General features: G+C 39.0%; 1 protein-coding gene across 2 annotated transcripts in view; it reads left to right on the top strand.

The window, feature by feature from the left end:
* The window catches only part of CNTLN (centlein), a 580,120-nt gene that overhangs the window by 127,804 nt on the left and 435,244 nt on the right, over positions 1-17,072 (top strand). For both annotated transcript variants that reach the window (XM_077475235.1, XM_077475234.1), the window contains exons 8-9: positions 8,225-8,387; positions 11,430-11,606. In XM_077475235.1, coding sequence (XP_077331361.1) covers positions 8,225-8,387; positions 11,430-11,606 — 340 coding nt within the window. The remainder of the gene's footprint in view (positions 1-8,224; positions 8,388-11,429; positions 11,607-17,072) is intronic.

The raw sequence follows: 17,072 nt of genomic DNA, 5'->3' as shown, positions 1-17,072 counted from the left end.
TAAGAAACAAGTATTTTTTTTTTTTTTTCGTCCACGTCTCACTTTCAACCATTTATCAGCTAGTAAGGTACCAGGACTCAGGACATATCCATTTGTCTCTAATGGTATTTAATGATTTCACAGATACGGTTTCCCCACTGAGTATTGACGTTTGGTGACATTTTTTGCAGGTCAATGGACCTGGTAAAAGAAGAGTGAAAATCAAGCTCTAAGTGTAATGTGTCAAATGCCTTACTCCTTTTTTTTTTTTTTTTTTTAACCTTTCCTGAGATTTGTCTCTTAAGTGCACTTTTTGCGGACATCATGTAAAGATTAGGAGATTGTTAAAAGTGCTATATATATATATATATATATATATATATATATATATATATATATATATATATATATATATATATATATATATATATATATATATATATATATACATACACACTAAATATTTGACTTGCTGCCTGCTAATAAGCAGGTATCTTTAAAAAATAAAATAAAAAAAAAACTTCACATTTTGGAAACAAAACACATTTACTGCAGAATTTGGTATTTATATGCTATCTTAAATGGCAAGTTCAGCTGGCATTTAGCAAACGTCAACAGGAGTTTTGTAAGCGTTAAAAGGTCTTAGTATAGTAGCTTGCTAAATTTATGCTGATGCTTGCTAAATGCCTACTTGGGCTGTGACCGGTGCTTTTATTGAAATTTGTATTCAGCATGCCAAAACAGGAGCTAAAGGGTGTTCAGAGAGCTTGAAGAAAACTTCCTAATGCTTCAGCAACTTGTAAATGGTGGTTTAATTGGATGCTTAATATATTATCATCTACTTAGTAAAATTCTAATTATCTTTGTGTTTGGCATTTAATGGGTAAATACACTTTCGTAGGAAAAAAATTGCAAATAAAAATAAAATAATAAAGCATTTACAACTGCTACACAAGTCATGTTGTAACTGAACATTATTAAAACTTACCTTTTCTTTTCAATCCGCAGTGCTGTAATTTTCTGTAAATGGCAATTCAGTTTGGCAACCCGTAGGTGTTCTGGACACAGATGGTGTGTGGAACGCTCCCCAAAAATTTTATTTCCTACTAGCGTGATTGGCTTACTGATTTTCCCAGAGGTCTGCCCTAAGAAAGTTATATTTTAGGCATCCTTTGCAACAAAAATTAAAATTTTGGTGAGATACTCCTGATGGGAAATCACGTCTAAAGTTATTCAGACTAGGGCTGAAACAACTAATCGATTAATCGACAACTAATCGATTATGAAATTAATCGATTACTATTTTCATAATCGGCCAGTAACATAATGGGGTTAAAAAAAAGAGCCCTTTATAGTACAAAAAGAGCAAATAATCGCCACTGTAAATATTACTTTCACTGTTCTAACTCCATTATGTTACTAAACTTAGTCTTAAACCTGGTTCACATCTATGTGTTTATTGGTGCTTTTTGCAGAAATGCACTACAGTTCATTTACATGGTTTTCTATGGGATACGTTCACATCTGAAAGGGTCAGGGACTTTTAACGCAAAATGGTGCTTTATTGGTTCAGTATACTTGAATGGAGAAGCTGCAGAAAAGCATGTAAAAGCAAGAATTTTGTTTGAAATTTTTACTTGTTTTTAACATTCTGTTACATACATTGTCTGTCTGTCTGAAAATTCCTTTGACTAAGAAGTTTTCAATTTTTTTCAAATTTTCCAGTCACTGTGGTTGAAAAATGAACGTCGATTTGACCCACTTTTTTTTTTTTAAAGTTATTAACCGATTAATCGAAACAATAAACGGCCAACTAATCGATTATGAAAATAATCGTTAGTTGCAGCCCTAATTCAGACCCTGCCACTTTCCTCATTAGAACCTTGCAAATGCTGCAGCTAATTGATAATTATGAAGTCACTACTGTTCACATTCAGGAAACTGCAGCAAAGTTTGCTAAAAATCCTTGCAATGTGCATAGATCATCCATGTGGTTTATTTTTTCCCTCAACAAAAGTGGAGTTACTCTGTAAGCTGGTCATATACAGTAACCTTTTTCTTGCTCAGTCCCACAGGCTGAACGAGAGAAATCCCTATATTCATCCATCCGATCGCCAAATAAGTGGCTGGTGATTGGACATCACCATTGTCATTCGGTAGCATTGCCACGTTCATTGCATGCATGTAATCAGCATGTGACCAACATTGCTTGGAGGAAATGTTGGGTGTAGAAAGATTTTACACATGAATCCTTGGATGTCAATTAGAAGCTCCTCTGGAACCCCTTCTTCAGTGTTTTCTCCTTCCACAGGGGCATCCCCAGCTGCTTTTCTGTTCTGTAAATAGAAACATTTGTGTTAGATCATCCCAATTTCATTAAGCTGTATTTCTTTAAAAAAACATTTTTTTACACAATTGTAGATGGCTTACTCCCTCACATTTAAAATTGTTCAAAAGAAGTCGGGACAGAAGCTGATGATGCACTCCTGTATTTTCTTAACCACTTCAGCCCCAGAAGATTTTACCCCCTTAATGACCAGAATTTTTTTTGCGATTCGGCACTGTGTTGCTTTAACTGACAATTGCTCGGGCATGCAACATTGTACCCAAACAAATTTGACGTCCTCTTTTCCCTCAAATAGAGCTTTCTTTTGGTGGTATTTGATCACCTCTGTGTTTTGTTTTTTATTGCGCTATAAACCAAAAAAACAACAAGTTTGAAAAAAAAGCCATATTTTTTACTTTTTGCTATAACAGGTATCCCCAAAAAATATTTAAAAAAAAATATTTTGCAGTTTATGACGATATGTATTTTACATATTTTTGGTTAAAAAATTGTGATAAGTGTATATTGATTGATTTGCTCAAAAGTTATAGCGCCTACAAAATAGGGAGTAGATTTATGGCATTTTTATTATTCAGCTTTTATTAAAGCTAAAAATAGCCACTGATTACCGTATAAATGTCACTGGCTGGGAAGGGGTTAAACACTAGGGGGCGATCAAGGTGTTAGGTGTGTTCCCTCAGCGTATTCTAAATGTAAGGGGATGGGCTACCTAGGACATGACAAAGATCACTGCTCCCGATGACAGGGAACAGTAGATCCCTGTCATGTCACTAGGCAGAACAGGGAAATGCCTTGTTTACATTTTCCTGTTCCGCCTCTCCTCATCACAATCGCGGGCCACCGGTGGACATCAAGTCCACAGGACCCGTGGACACACTCCTGCAGCACGCTAGCCCAGGATTATGAAGGGACATGCGGTTCCGCCCTTTTGCACACCCATGCCATTCTGCTGACATACATCGGCGTGGGAATGCATGATTTTTTTTTTTTTTTCTTAATAGATTTTTATTCAGGTTTTCATTATACAATGAATAAACAGGATAGAATGTTACAGCATTAGGTAACGTACAATAGTAGAACTGAAAGTACATCAAGTCAACAAAGGCGGCGTTTGCTAAGATAGCTCTAGAAATGGTAAAGTGTATGTATACATCTGAGGATGTGGTTGTACGCCTTGCTATTATAGAAAAATAAAAAAAAAGAACAAGAACAGGCTTCGAACTAAATAAAAGACAATAAAATAATAACTTTTCCCACCTATAGAAGGACGTTAGGAGGGTGAGATAAGCGTCGTCCGCTATGTAAATTAGAAAAGCATAGATATCGGTGGACACACACAGTGGAGAAATCAACACCTCAATGTGATAAAGTAAAATCAAGGGTCCAGCTGGTAAACTAGTCATGAGGAAGACTGGGTCAGTACCGTCTGCTAAACTCTTCAACTACGTCGGAGAGAGAGGATATTCCACCCGAGCACCCCCTGAGGGATCTATGCTGTGCTCGAGCAAAGCCATCCCCTCCTGCACCTATGGTTGCGTTAGGGCTTGTTTCAAAGTTTAAGGGTGGGAATGCATGATTTTTTAAAAAGGGTATTGAACCTAACGATATGGTACTGTGGCAGCTGCGCACATCTGCAGAGGGCGGTGTTTCCTTGTAGTGCAGGAAAATGCCCGCTGTTGCATGCATTCCTGCACCACAAGTGGTGTAAACCAACTCTAAAGGTTATTTTAGGTAGGAGAAGGGCACATACCTGGAATTGTGAATGCAACTGGACTAGCAGTAAAATTAAATTAGGATTCACTCTAGAAAAAAAACAATTAAGTCAGTAGCAACAAATACTGTAGCTGCTGACTTTTTAATAAAAGGACACTTAGCTGTCCAGGCATCCAGCACTGTCCTCACCTGAGCTAGTTCTTCACTAGTCTCTGGTTTCCTGGCGTCAACATCCTAACTGTGAGCAGCTGGCTGTGTGGCTTTCCGCTTCGCAGAAGCTTTCCCACTGCATGCGCAAGCCACACTACTCTATTTAAATGGCCCTGCAGTCTTCTTGGACCTGTGATGTGTCCCAGAAGGCTGCGGACAGGGAGGGAAGGAGAACTTTCACTCGGATCGCCTAGGCAATCTGAGAGGGAGTGGATTCAAGGAGAGAACAGAGAAGATCTATGTAGGCTGGGCAGACAGAAAACAGGAAAGATCGGACAGATCGAGGAGTACAGGAGTGAAGGACTGCAGGGAGACACCAAGACACAATCGGAGATATCAGAGAGAAGGATCAGAGCATGATTGCAGAGAAAGAGGATGGGGTGCATATCTGAGAAGCAGAGTGAGTATGGCAAGACCCTGGACAAAGTTAGTGAAGCGAAACATAGATACAATCTGAGCTCAACAGAAGGGAACATGATCGAATCGCACTGTGAGAGCAGAGTGGGAGTGCAGCTAAGATGTAGAGCACCAAGCCCCTCTGTAAAAGAATGACAGAAAGCTGTGAAATGGACTTGTTAGCTACCTTTGCCCCCTTACGGAACCGACAAGGCCCAGCCTCGTACAGCAAAGCCGGTGGTACCCCCTTATCAGCGGCAATGTCCCTGAGTTTCCCACTTAAATGAATGCAGTTTCCATCTGTAGTGGCTCGTTCCCTGCATTCACAGGACAGGGAGTCAACAATGGGACCCGATGCCTCCCGCTGCTGTCAATCAAATCCTTGGAGCAAGAGATCATGTCTGCCTTCCTAGCAAGCGACTTGCTATGGTGGCAGACACAGAAGAGAAGGTTCGGGGTTTCTATATGCAATTCCATTGCACAGAGCAAGTACAACCTGGTTATTATTATTTTTTTTTTTGGGGGGGGGGTGGAATTGGGAATTATTTGAGCCCTTACAGCCTCTTTTAGAGTTCCTTATAATGTACATAGACTTGAGGCACTTCTGTTTTATTTTAATTGCCTTCACTGTAAAAAAAAATAAAAAATATGTATGATTTTTATTAATTTTTTTAATGAATTTAGCCACCAGTTAATCATTGGCTAGTCTGAACTATGCATTTTGGGTTGGAAAATCAATGCCTACATTATCACACATAAACATAATAATAACCAGTTGGCATAAATAAAAAACGGGAGGGAGCAGGTGTATGGCTCAGGTTCAAACAGTGATGCTGACTCTTCCAACTTGCCAGGAATTAGACTAAAAAAAAATACCTATTTTGTAATTTCCTGTGAAAATTATGTAATTTCTTATTGTACATATCCACTTCTAAACGTGCATTAAAGTGCACAGAAGTCTTCCCATCACCCGCACCAAGGCCCTGTTCACACCTGAGCGATTTTCTGCTTGTAGCTCTAAAACACTCAACAAGCCAAATCCCATTCATTTTAATGGCCCCTGTTTACATATAAGTGTTCTGTCGCCTGAAGCAAAATGCCTGAAGCTCAAAAAAGTACATGAGCTTCTTTTTGGCAGATTACAAGCAGTTTTGGCCCCATAGACTTTAATAGGAACTCCTGACTTGAGCATTTTACAAGTTTTTCTGCTCAAACAGCAGCTCTCTACCCCTAATTTCCTCTCCCTCTCCTCCCCCCTAGTGCTTTATATTGGCTAAGAAAAAACACCCGAAGCGGTAATACGCTTCTAAAAATGCTTTTTTTTTAAAAAAAGCTGCAAAAAAGCTGCAAAAAAAGGCAGTAAATCGATATGCTCAGGTGTGAATGGAGCCTAATGCAATTCTACGATGCACAAAACGCACCAAAAAATGCTGCAATCTGCCTGATTTGAGCTAAGAAAAAAGCTCCAGAACTTTTTTGAGCTGTCAGATGTGAACAAGCACAATAGAAAATCAGATTTCAAGCTACAAAATGCCCAGGTGTGAATGCAGTCTAAAACATTTATGCTTTCAGCTAATATGAGGAAGGTATGCATACCTGTAGTGTTGAATGGTTTGAGATTGTGAAAAGTTTGATGCATGTAGCAAAATAGTCTCCTCTCCACAATGACTGCTCCTAGTCAGTGTGTGCTTTGATGGGAGTTGGTCACGAAGTGTAGAATTCTTCAACATGCAGCAATTTACTAATAAGATGAAATTCCTTTTTTTTGCCACATCCTTTTTAACCACTTCAGCCCCGGAAGGATTTACCCCCTAATGACCAGGCCATTTTTTTTGCGATGCGGAACTGCATCACTTTAACTGACAACTGCGAGAGCATGCGACATTGTACCCAAACAAAATTGATGTCCCCCCACAAATAGAGCTTTCTTCTGGTGGTATTTTATCACCTCAGCGGTTTTTATTGTTTTACACTATAAGCTAAAAAAGAACGGCAATTTTGAAAAAAACTAAAAATTTTTTTTTACTTTCTGCTATAATGCATATCCAAAGAAAAAAAAAAATCGAATTTCTTCATCAGTTCAGGTCAATATGTATTCTGTTACATATTTTTGGTAAAAATAATCCCAATAAACGTACATTGGTTTGTGCAAAAGTTATAGCGTCTACAAAATAGGGGATAGATTTAGGAACTTTTCTTTTTTTTTTTTTTTTTATTGTTTTTTTTTTTACTGGTAATGGCGGCCAGCTGCGATTTTTAGCTGCGAAATTGTGGCGGACAAATCTGACCCTAAGTGACACTTTTTGGGGCCTAGTGACACCAATACAGTGATCAGTGCTAAAAAAAAATGCAAATGCGCTGATGAATGTATAAATGACACCGGCAGAGAAGGGGTTAACACTAGGGGGCAATCAAGGGGTTAACCGTGGAGGATGGACTTACTGGGACATCACAGAGATCGCTGTTCCAGATCGCTAGGAACAGCAGGTCTCCATGTAGTCTCCTGTCAGAACGGGGATGCCCCTTGTTTACAGATCCCTGTTCTGTACCGTGAGACATTGAGTCTGCCTGACCCCCGCATGCGCTCTTCCGGCTTGCAGCACGCACGCGCCATGCTATCACATGCACAGACTGACGTACAGGTAAGCCAAGTTTGCGCAGCCGAGCTGCCTTGCCGCAGTATATATGCCGAAAGCCGAAAAAATAATAAATGCACACAAGTTTTGCAGAAAAAAAGTGCACTTTTTATTTTTCCCTGCAAGAGCCTGGAAAGCATTGCACCCATGATCAGCGGATCATGAGTGCAATGTTGGGCAAGCCCTGTAGCTTTCAGCTTGCACCTTCATATGGGCTGTCAGTTTGAAAGCTGCAGGGCTTGTGAATGAACTAGAAGGGCTTTCATCAGCGCCCTTGCAATTCATTCCGAACTACAAGCCGTGGTGTCTGATGGTACTTTTAGTTCATATATTCACAGGAAACTGTGAATGATTGATGGAGCCATGTGGGGGTGAGCTCCACAGGGCTGTGCTTTTTTTGAATTTTGAGAGCGGGTGCAGGGAAAAGATCCTCTGCCCCCTGTCACACTGAGGGGAGGATATCGGAGGGGGGGGGGGGGGAGAGGTGGCAGGAGCCAGAATGTGTAACATGTGCCAAAAGGTAAACTCATCCTTTAACATTACAATTTATTACTGAATGTGGCAAAGGTGTTTGCAGTTCCCAGACACAGATTAATGCTGAGAACCCCCAACTCTTTATTTTAGCACTTTGACAGTCGAAGGTAAATTCTTGCTTTTGAGGCTCTAAATATGTTTGCTTTAGCACAGTAGAACATTGAGGTCTGCAAACATAAACATTTAGAAATATGCCAGGGGTAGTATTTTATAACTTGTGTTTGAGGAAGGGTTGTCAAGCCAATTAAAATGGCAGGATGGTGGGGATATTGGTGACTTCCTAGCAGAACAGGGATTTACTGTTTCATTGTCTTGTAATATAATTTCAATTACATAGAATACCACACATCTATATTTAATGAAGCTCACACATTTTATCTTCTGTTATGTTTTTGTTTGTCGGTGACAGGAAAGAATTACAGGAACTTCAGAAACTTTACAAACAAAGCAATGAGCATGCAGCACAACAAGCTGAGCTTATACAGCAACTTCAGACACTCAATGTGGACACACAGAAAGTACTAAGAAGCCAAGAAGATGCTCACACTACTGAGACCATCTCGTATCAGAAAGTATGTTTTACATTAACGGACTTCTGTTTGCTGAAATGTACAAGACTTTGGTACAGTGTGTCCTTGCATTTCATCACACATATAATATAAACAAACTAAATGGTGCAAATAGTGCCTAGTAAACGTAAAATATTCCATAAAAAGTTTGAGACCGTCCTAATGTAAAAATTGCCAGGGCACAGGAGAGTAATCTCCACATACACCTCGACTCCAGCTTCTCTCTGAGATCTTGGGAAATCTCCAGTGGACGCAAAAAGAAAACAAAGCAGAGGGTGCAATCTAAGTGTGGTAAGAGATATTTTAATAAATCCCATAAAAGACAATTGGTTATTCAGGTGAAGCAAGGATCTGTATCACTCTGTAAAGCCAAAACTGGATGATCTCCATTCTGTTCAGCCTGGGAAGCCTGATAGGGCAGAGCTGTCAGCTGTTAGAGGATTCACAATGATGTCTATTGTAGCCGAAGGTGCCATGTCCCCAATATTGGAAATTACATTCAATAAAGTCCAAAAAAAATATATATATATATTTATATATATACCAAAAAACAAATCTAAAACAAATGCATTTGAATTGTCATTCCATAAAACATTATTAAAAGGGTAAGGCTGATTAGAAAGTTTTATTATATTGTCTAAAGGACCACCTATCGGCACATGTCACAAAGTATGTTTATACATTCTTTACAACCAATCAGACTTCGACCAATTGTTACCAATTGAGTCCAATGCATTTCAATTTAAAATGATCTTTAGCAGGGAAAGATGGGTGGGAAATCATTAATATAAGTGTATAGATCAAGAAATATTCTTAAATATACCACACAGAAAGTGCTTAACATTAAATGAACATGCAACAATGACTTAACTTACATTGCCAACTAGCAATATACAAATGGTAAGCCAGCAATAAAAAAAAAAAAAAAATGCTATGTCCATAAGCTGTCAGTTACCCCCATAATGGACAATCAGAAGGAGCACCAAGACTTCCTGCTCAACATAGGAAAATATATACAGTATGTAAATACATATTTATAGAATTATCAGGTTATTCAGTAAATGTTAATATGATCTGAATATAAAAATGCTGAGGGTCTTGCCCAACTATTAAAATGGATGGGAGAAAAATGAAACACAAGGCTGGAACAAGGTTCCCAGTATATCCGTCCATATATCAGCGAAATATAAAACATTAGGTCTACAAGGAGCAGGCACTCACAGCAAGCACAGTTAGATCAGGCACCCTACTTTGCTTTTTGTTCCCTTTGGAGATTTCCCAAGATCTTTGACTATGCTCTTCTATGATATTTGTGACCGTTTCTCATGAAACATAACCTGGCAGGTATGCCAATGTGACCAAACTAACAATACTGTAAATGTGAGTGTACAGCTGGGGTCCGGCTGCATAGAAATTAAATACGTGATTACCAAAGGTACTTGCAGATAATGAAAGGTGCCTACACATGGGCTACATTTGTTTGAAGAGCATTAAAATTAGCAAGTATTTACATAGCTGTTAATGAGTGTTTTTCTTGACAAATCAACAGAAATCTCAGTTGCTATCCTGGACTGCTTAAAGTGGGTGTAAAGGCTGAAGTTTTTTTAAACTTGCGCAGTCTACCTTTTATACCTTCAGGCCCCTCACCCTTCCTGAGTGCCCCCAGAGCAAGCTGCTTGCCCCCTGCATGGACACAGGCACAGTTACCGGCTGCTTGCAATTTGGAGCTTTCTGATCATGTGACCGCCATGACAGCCAATCACAGCAGTCACATGACCATAAGCCCCGCCCCAACTCTCAGGATTCTAAACCCCTTAAAGGGTTGACAGGTGCTGGCTCAAAGGGGTTAAAGTAAAAACATACAAGGCTTTAGAACCACTGTAAAAATACATTTTGCAGGACAAAATGACAGTGTCTCTGCAAAGGGCATTCCCGACACTCTTATGCTTGCTTTACTTGCGTATCCCCACAGCTCCTTGTACCTCTTTAGCTGTTGAGAATACCTGCTATTTTTTGGCATGGGAGAGCATGTGGCCTACTCCTCTGTGATGATGCCCAGGCCTAGCAACCAATCACTAGGTTTGGGCACAGTCATATGAACTGGAGAGTGATACTACTGATCCTCTGATTTCAATGCCAACTGTGGTGGAGCAAGGAGGTGCGTTGCAGTGCAGGTAAGCGGGTCAGGAGTTGCCCTTTTGCAGAAACATGAGAGATATGGTCACTTTGTCCTACATGGGCAAGTTGACAGTGTCTTTTTAGAACATTTCTTTACAGTAGTGTTTGCTGCAGTATTGAACAAGCTTTTAGCAACGCGTTAAGTAATACAGAAGCCCATTGAAAACTTGAACCACGTTAAACTATCCAGCAAAGTTGATGTATTGCAAAGACACACACCGACACAGAATCTCAAAGCTACTATGAGATTTGTTCATGGGATCAAATGTATAGTATAGGCGGTGGTCATTTAATCTCTCTTGAATCCGAGAATTAGAGTTTAGGCAGAGCTAAATCTACATGATCCATACACAATCCCCTTCAAATGATTTCATGTGGTCAACGCCAAGACATTTGGTTGCCACCAGTTGCTGAGAGAACCAATTTCAGTGTTTTCTGCAGGATAGATATGTATTTAAAAGGTTAACAATTTTAAAAAGGGGGGCATGGCCTGGCACATGCATCAAGGTGATCATGGGAAACTACCATAGCAGTCATTAAAGCATATTCTTAGGTGCAGCTGCTCAGCATTACCCTAGTGTGTGCACTGCATGCAGAATTTGGCCAGACAGAGCAGAGACAATTTCCAAGCAAGAATTCTTCCTATACTGCTATATGGTAAAGTAGGCTAAGAAGTGAAGACCCACTGTAATATCCTTAGCAGGTTGGGCAGTGTTGGAAACACAGACATAAACTTAATCTAGATAGCATAGTAGAATTTTCTATATATTTGAATTATCTTTCAGGGTCAAATACAATGTGATGTTGTGTGCAAAATAAGGCAAGAGTGCAATAATAAATGTACCATTTTTTTTATCTCATTGTTAGCTTTATAATGACTTGAATGCATGTTATGAAATGGCTAAGTCCAGTGAGACTCAACTGCGGCAAAGTAATATTGCTCTCACTGAGCAGTTACATCAAAAGGAGCAACATATTGGTCAGCTAGAAGTGAAACTGCAAGAAACCATCACTGCATTACTCAAGCCACCTCAAGAACCTCAGGTACAGCATTAGGAACTATAACGTATTTATATTTTATGAGTGGTTCACCAGGCCAGCATTATTGCTAGATATGTGTGCAGGCCATCCTATAGTAGCTATTGACATTTTCTTTTAACCTCTTGACTGAGCAAGCAGCATACACATACACATTTCAGAGTCCTCTGTGCAATGAAAGTAAACGCCATTAGCTGTTCACTTAACAGTGACATTATGGAGTGCACTTTAGTTATTACGCTTTTACTCTTCTATGTTTATTTTCAAGTATGATGAGCAATGTAAAACATATTTTCCAAACCAAATTTTTTATTTTTTTTTTTCAAACCCTGTTGCCCAATATTTGCTTTTTTACAGATGCTTTTTATCCATAAGTTTCCAGCAACTTGTAAATTACCTTAAGCTGGCTTTTTGCAGTTAAAGCGGTTGTATAGTCATTTTAAGTTTAACCTACAGGTACGCCTATAATAAGGCTTACCTGTAGGTAAAAAAAAATCTTGCCCTCTTGCTGACTGCAGCAGCGCATGCGCACAGGGGATTCTCGGCTGAAAGTCCGGCCACTCACATCGCTGGAGCTGCGGTTCCCGGAAGACACACCGAAGGAACATGTCTGCTCCCTCGGTGTGGATCGGGCCAGATGTCGGGGCCTCATTCTAAGGTAAGTATTTCATAATGAGCTAGTATGCGGTGCATACTAGCTTATGCCTTTTCCTTTGCAGGTCAAAAAAAAAAAAAAAAAACTTCAGCGGGTTTACTCCCGCTTTAAGTCATTAGTGAACTTTGGTTGCCTTATCTATTAGTCCATATATGTTTAAAGAGGAAATAACTTGTCCAACCGATTGTTGGCCACCTTTACTGTTCAAGCTGAATTGAAAATGTGACCACATATGTTTATGCTATTTCTGCCATTCCTATTTGCTACTCTTTTCAAACCAGTTTGGTAATATATGTATAATGCCAGTTAATTGAATTATAGTTTTTTAAGTTTTACTTTTATCTAATTGATTTCAAGTATATATTTTCTGTAGTTCATATTTAGTAACCGAACACTGCCTCAATATTTTTTAGCAATTCCCTCTGTGGAGTCTGGCACTATCATTTAGTGCATCCACCTGTTAAAATAGGATTTACCTTGTCATGTGAATGGGGACTTGTGTATTTATCGTGGGATTTCTGACAAGTATTAGTTGGGTTTATTTGCTTCTTGGCATTGCCAAGGAGCTGTAGTTTGGAAAGCTTTTACAATGGCCGTGCCTGTGTAAACTGGTGACTTGGGATTAAAAAGCGGAAAGGGTGAAACTGACTTCATAATATACAAATACAGCTGTACTGGAACGATGCTTCAGCAAATCACAGAACCCAGGAGCTCTACAAAGAATGTCAGCAAGGATTACCACACAATCTTCAGTCGCTCTGAGCTTCACGATGTTGTTAGCAGGTTTAGCAGTTTACTAATGTAGTCCAATCACGTACCATTAAATAACTTGCATCATATAGCAGTCTTTGCTTGTATGGTCGGTGAATTGCCAGTTTGCATATACATACAGTGCTTCCCTAGTTACTTTATCATTGTCCAAAACCCAGAGCAATCTGGTGATTTATTGTTCTTAATCTTTTTTTCCTATCCCCTTTAAACATTCTACAACCTACATGGCTAAGAAACTTGATGAGCCAGTGTTGATAACAGCAGATTATAATAATTTGGGGATTACACAGAATGTCTTTTTCTTGACTATAAGGAGCTATAGTTTGTAATGTTTCATTCTAGAAGCGCTGCATTTTTTTCATAGTGGAAGTGCTGCATTTCCAAGTGGAAAAATAGACTTAAAGCCATAAGGCTTTGTGGAAGATTTGGTAAAACTGGGGCACACAGTCTGGTGCAGCTGTGCATAGTAACCAATCAGCTTCAAGGTTTTATTGTCAAAGCTTAATTGAACAAGCTGAAGTTATGAGCTGATTGGCTACTATGCACAACCTCACCAGATTCTGTGAGCACCGGTTTTAGTAAATCCCCCCCCCGGTGTGTCATATGTAGCTTGAAGATCATATATATGTATTCTATTGAAGAAGTGGTACATGAACAGTCATTTAGTAGGTCATAATAACATTATTAATATAAATTCCAGTAAGGATGCTTGGGTAATTTTTGTTGCATACAAATTCTTATCTTGCTTACTATCGTCTACCTTAGATGCTTTACCCAAAGTGGGAGTTCCGCCGTTTTTTGTTTTTTTTTAAAGTCAGCCGCTACAAATACTGCAGCTGCTGACTTATAAAATATGGACACTCACCTGTCCAGCGCTCCTGCGATGTCGGCACCTGAAGCCGATCTGTTCCTCGGCTCTCGGGTGCTGCCGCTGCCTTCTTCATTATGGGAAAAGTTTTCTATCTTCTGGTGCTATATGGTAACAAACCTTCTATGCAAATAACCACAAATCAAGTTCTGCATCATCTATCCTTTCTTTCAGTTGTATGTTACTTGCATATGTAGAACCAAAGTTCTACTATTGCTACACGATTAAATATCTTCATTTAAAGCTTTCTGTTCTGAAGCATAACATGGAATGGAAACAACAGGTGTATTTCAAAAAGGCTGCACAACAGATTCAAAAAATATATATATATATAATCAATGTATATCCTTATATAGATACCTGCATATGAGATGCCAATAGAACCAAACAACCTGGATACAATCTGTCAGGTCAATTATGACTTAGTAATCCAAGCAATAATAGCAGCTGTTTAAAAACTATAGTGATTATATAAACCAGTAATACAAACAATTCGTCAATAAAAGTCTGAGAATATCCGTATTAAAACAGCGCTCGACATAGAGTTCAGAAAGTTTTCACAAATAATTGTGTATGAGCTTTAATAAAAAGGAGGAGAGTCCTTAGTGTGCAGATAGGGTGATTGTAGTATTTTAATCAACGTTGCGAGGTGATCAAAAGTGCTGCTGACATTTCTTCCACCAAAATATGGGAGTGCTTCACCGTGTGCGATGCATCCCCCACAGGGGTAAAACTCACCAGACACCGTTGATAAAATCAGCCTTAGGGAGTAGATACTCTTTTTAGGTGTACCACAACCTCATACGTCTTCCCTCAGGGGTCCTGTTTCCAGCAATACTCCAAGAATGTCATAAAATAAAACAAAGTATATACATAGCGTAATACCGTTTTATTTTTAAAGAAAGAAGTTGCTCAAAACAAATAAAAACCCCATTTAAATATCTGCGTACATTGTTAAATACATCACAAGCATTAAAATCGTGTATGTTTCACCGGTTTCCAGATTTCAGAGCCGTCCACCTGTGTTCAACTGTGTGCACTGTGAATGACTTCCTGGTCTTTGGTTAGCGGTGGAACGCACACCTCACTTCCGGGAGTGTCGTGTAGGCCACGCCCTGACGCGTTTCGTCACTTCCGACTTCAACAGAGGGCGTGCCTACACGACGCCAGCAGCCAGCTTATATTACCCAGTCTCCGCCCGCGTTGACCAATCGCGCAATTTCCGGCCCACATGACGCTGCACATAGTCATGGTAACCGGACGCCAACAGCGTTATCAACTAGCAGGGGGAGAAATACACAATTGGACATACTCGATAACCGACAAGGTAGCCAGAAATTAGCATGATTACTACACCCGGAACATCACATCACCCCATTATAATAAACAATAGAAATATCTTTAAAACTAACTAAAAAATATATATATATATAAAAGATAAATATAGAGGAAAATGGCTAAAAAAACGAAGTAGTGTACCATTACATAATAAATATATGTGTGAACATCCATAGAAGCAGCGAGTTATACCCCATATAAACAAAGGGCATACATAAAGTACATCAGATACCATACCTATTGTGGCAAAATATGCATATATTTAAAATACAAACTTCCAGACATGTATCCCCAAGCAGCACCATATACCCTGTATCGAATGCAGCACTAAAATTGGCACCAAAATCAAACAATAGATATATCGTATATATCAACCCCAAAAAAGAAATCATGGGAAGAGAATATATACCCCTGGAAGGAAAAAAGATATATATATGTATATGTAGGTTGCCCTTCTAGTTAAAATTAGTTCAGGGTCATTATTCCCAATTTTCTTATTTTTTTGCAAAGTTATCAGGTTGTATGTCACTAAAAATATTGTAGAGCCTAATCTAATTAAAAATTAGTGCTTTTAAGACCGTCATCATAACAATATGGTGTCAAAGTTCAGTGATACATAATCTGATAAACCAAAAAAAATAATCATAATGATAAAACTCAGAGAGAAACCCCTCTATGTGTATATAATCACATTAGATAGATATTGGTGTAAATATATGAAGACCAGCGTAGGAATTTCATGTTGCTATAGACCCAGCATCATGTAATGTCTTATACCCCCATTTGTCTGTGGCCCATATGTCATGTCCCTGTATCAATCTGCAAAATGCATATCATTTTATAAACAGGGCCAGCATGCTGGAAAATTAATAATCACTGATAAAACAGTTAATGTCTAAGTCCACGTTTAACCCTTTTGGTGCTAAAGTGTCTACTCGATATATCCACTCAGTTTCACGTTTAGATAGTTCTCGTACTAGATTAGACCCTCTCCAGGAGGGTTTCATATGATCTAAACCCCAAAATTTAAGTCCGGATGGGTCCTGATTGTGGTAAATTTTAAAATGTAGGGACACATTGTGATCCTTAAAACCTAATTTAATGTTAGCAACATGTTCCGCTATTCCAATCCTTAAAAGTCTTTTGGTCCGGCCTATATATATATCAACCCACAAGGGCATTGCATAGCGTACACCGCATACCCCTGAGGGAAGACGTATGAGGTTGTGGTACACCTAAAAAGAGTATCTACTCCCTAAGGCTGATTTTATCAACTGTGTCTGGTGAGTTTTACCCCCTGTGGGGGATGCATCGCACGCGGTGAAGCACTCCCATATTTTGGTGGAAGAAATGTCAGCAGCACTTTTGATCACCTCGCAACGTTGATTAAAATACTACAATCACCCTATCTGCACACTAAGGACTCTCCTCCTTTTTATTAGAGCTCATACACAATTATTTGTGAAAACTTTGTGAACTCTATGTCGAGCGCTGTTTTAATACGGATATTCTCAGACTTTTATTGACGAATTGTTTGTATTACTGGTTTATATAAAATGGAATGGAACAAGAAAAGCTTGAGTCATGGGGTAACAGGAAGGGTACCATGTGTTTCCACTAGCAGTTGCTGCGTGATATTTGACTGGGGGTGGGTAGTAGGCCTTTGCTTGTTTGACTATTATGGTCTTCCTTTACAGATTAAAAAAAAAAAAAAAAGGTTTTTACATCACTATGCCATAAAACTTTAATTTTGAGATGTATTCTCTTTTGAATATAACTTTTACCAGTGTGATTAATAAATATTTAATTGTGTTTACTGAACAAATGCAGCTAGTGTCTA

Source organism: Lithobates pipiens, unplaced genomic scaffold, assembly GCF_037356315.1.
Source record: "Lithobates pipiens isolate NorthernLeopardFrog02 unplaced genomic scaffold, aLitPip1_a1.2 Scaffold_13, whole genome shotgun sequence".
In the NCBI taxonomy this organism is placed as follows: domain Eukaryota; kingdom Metazoa; phylum Chordata; class Amphibia; order Anura; family Ranidae; genus Lithobates; species Lithobates pipiens.
The sequence above is the reverse complement of the archived record's forward strand: the minus strand, read 5'-3'. Positions and strand labels throughout refer to the sequence as shown.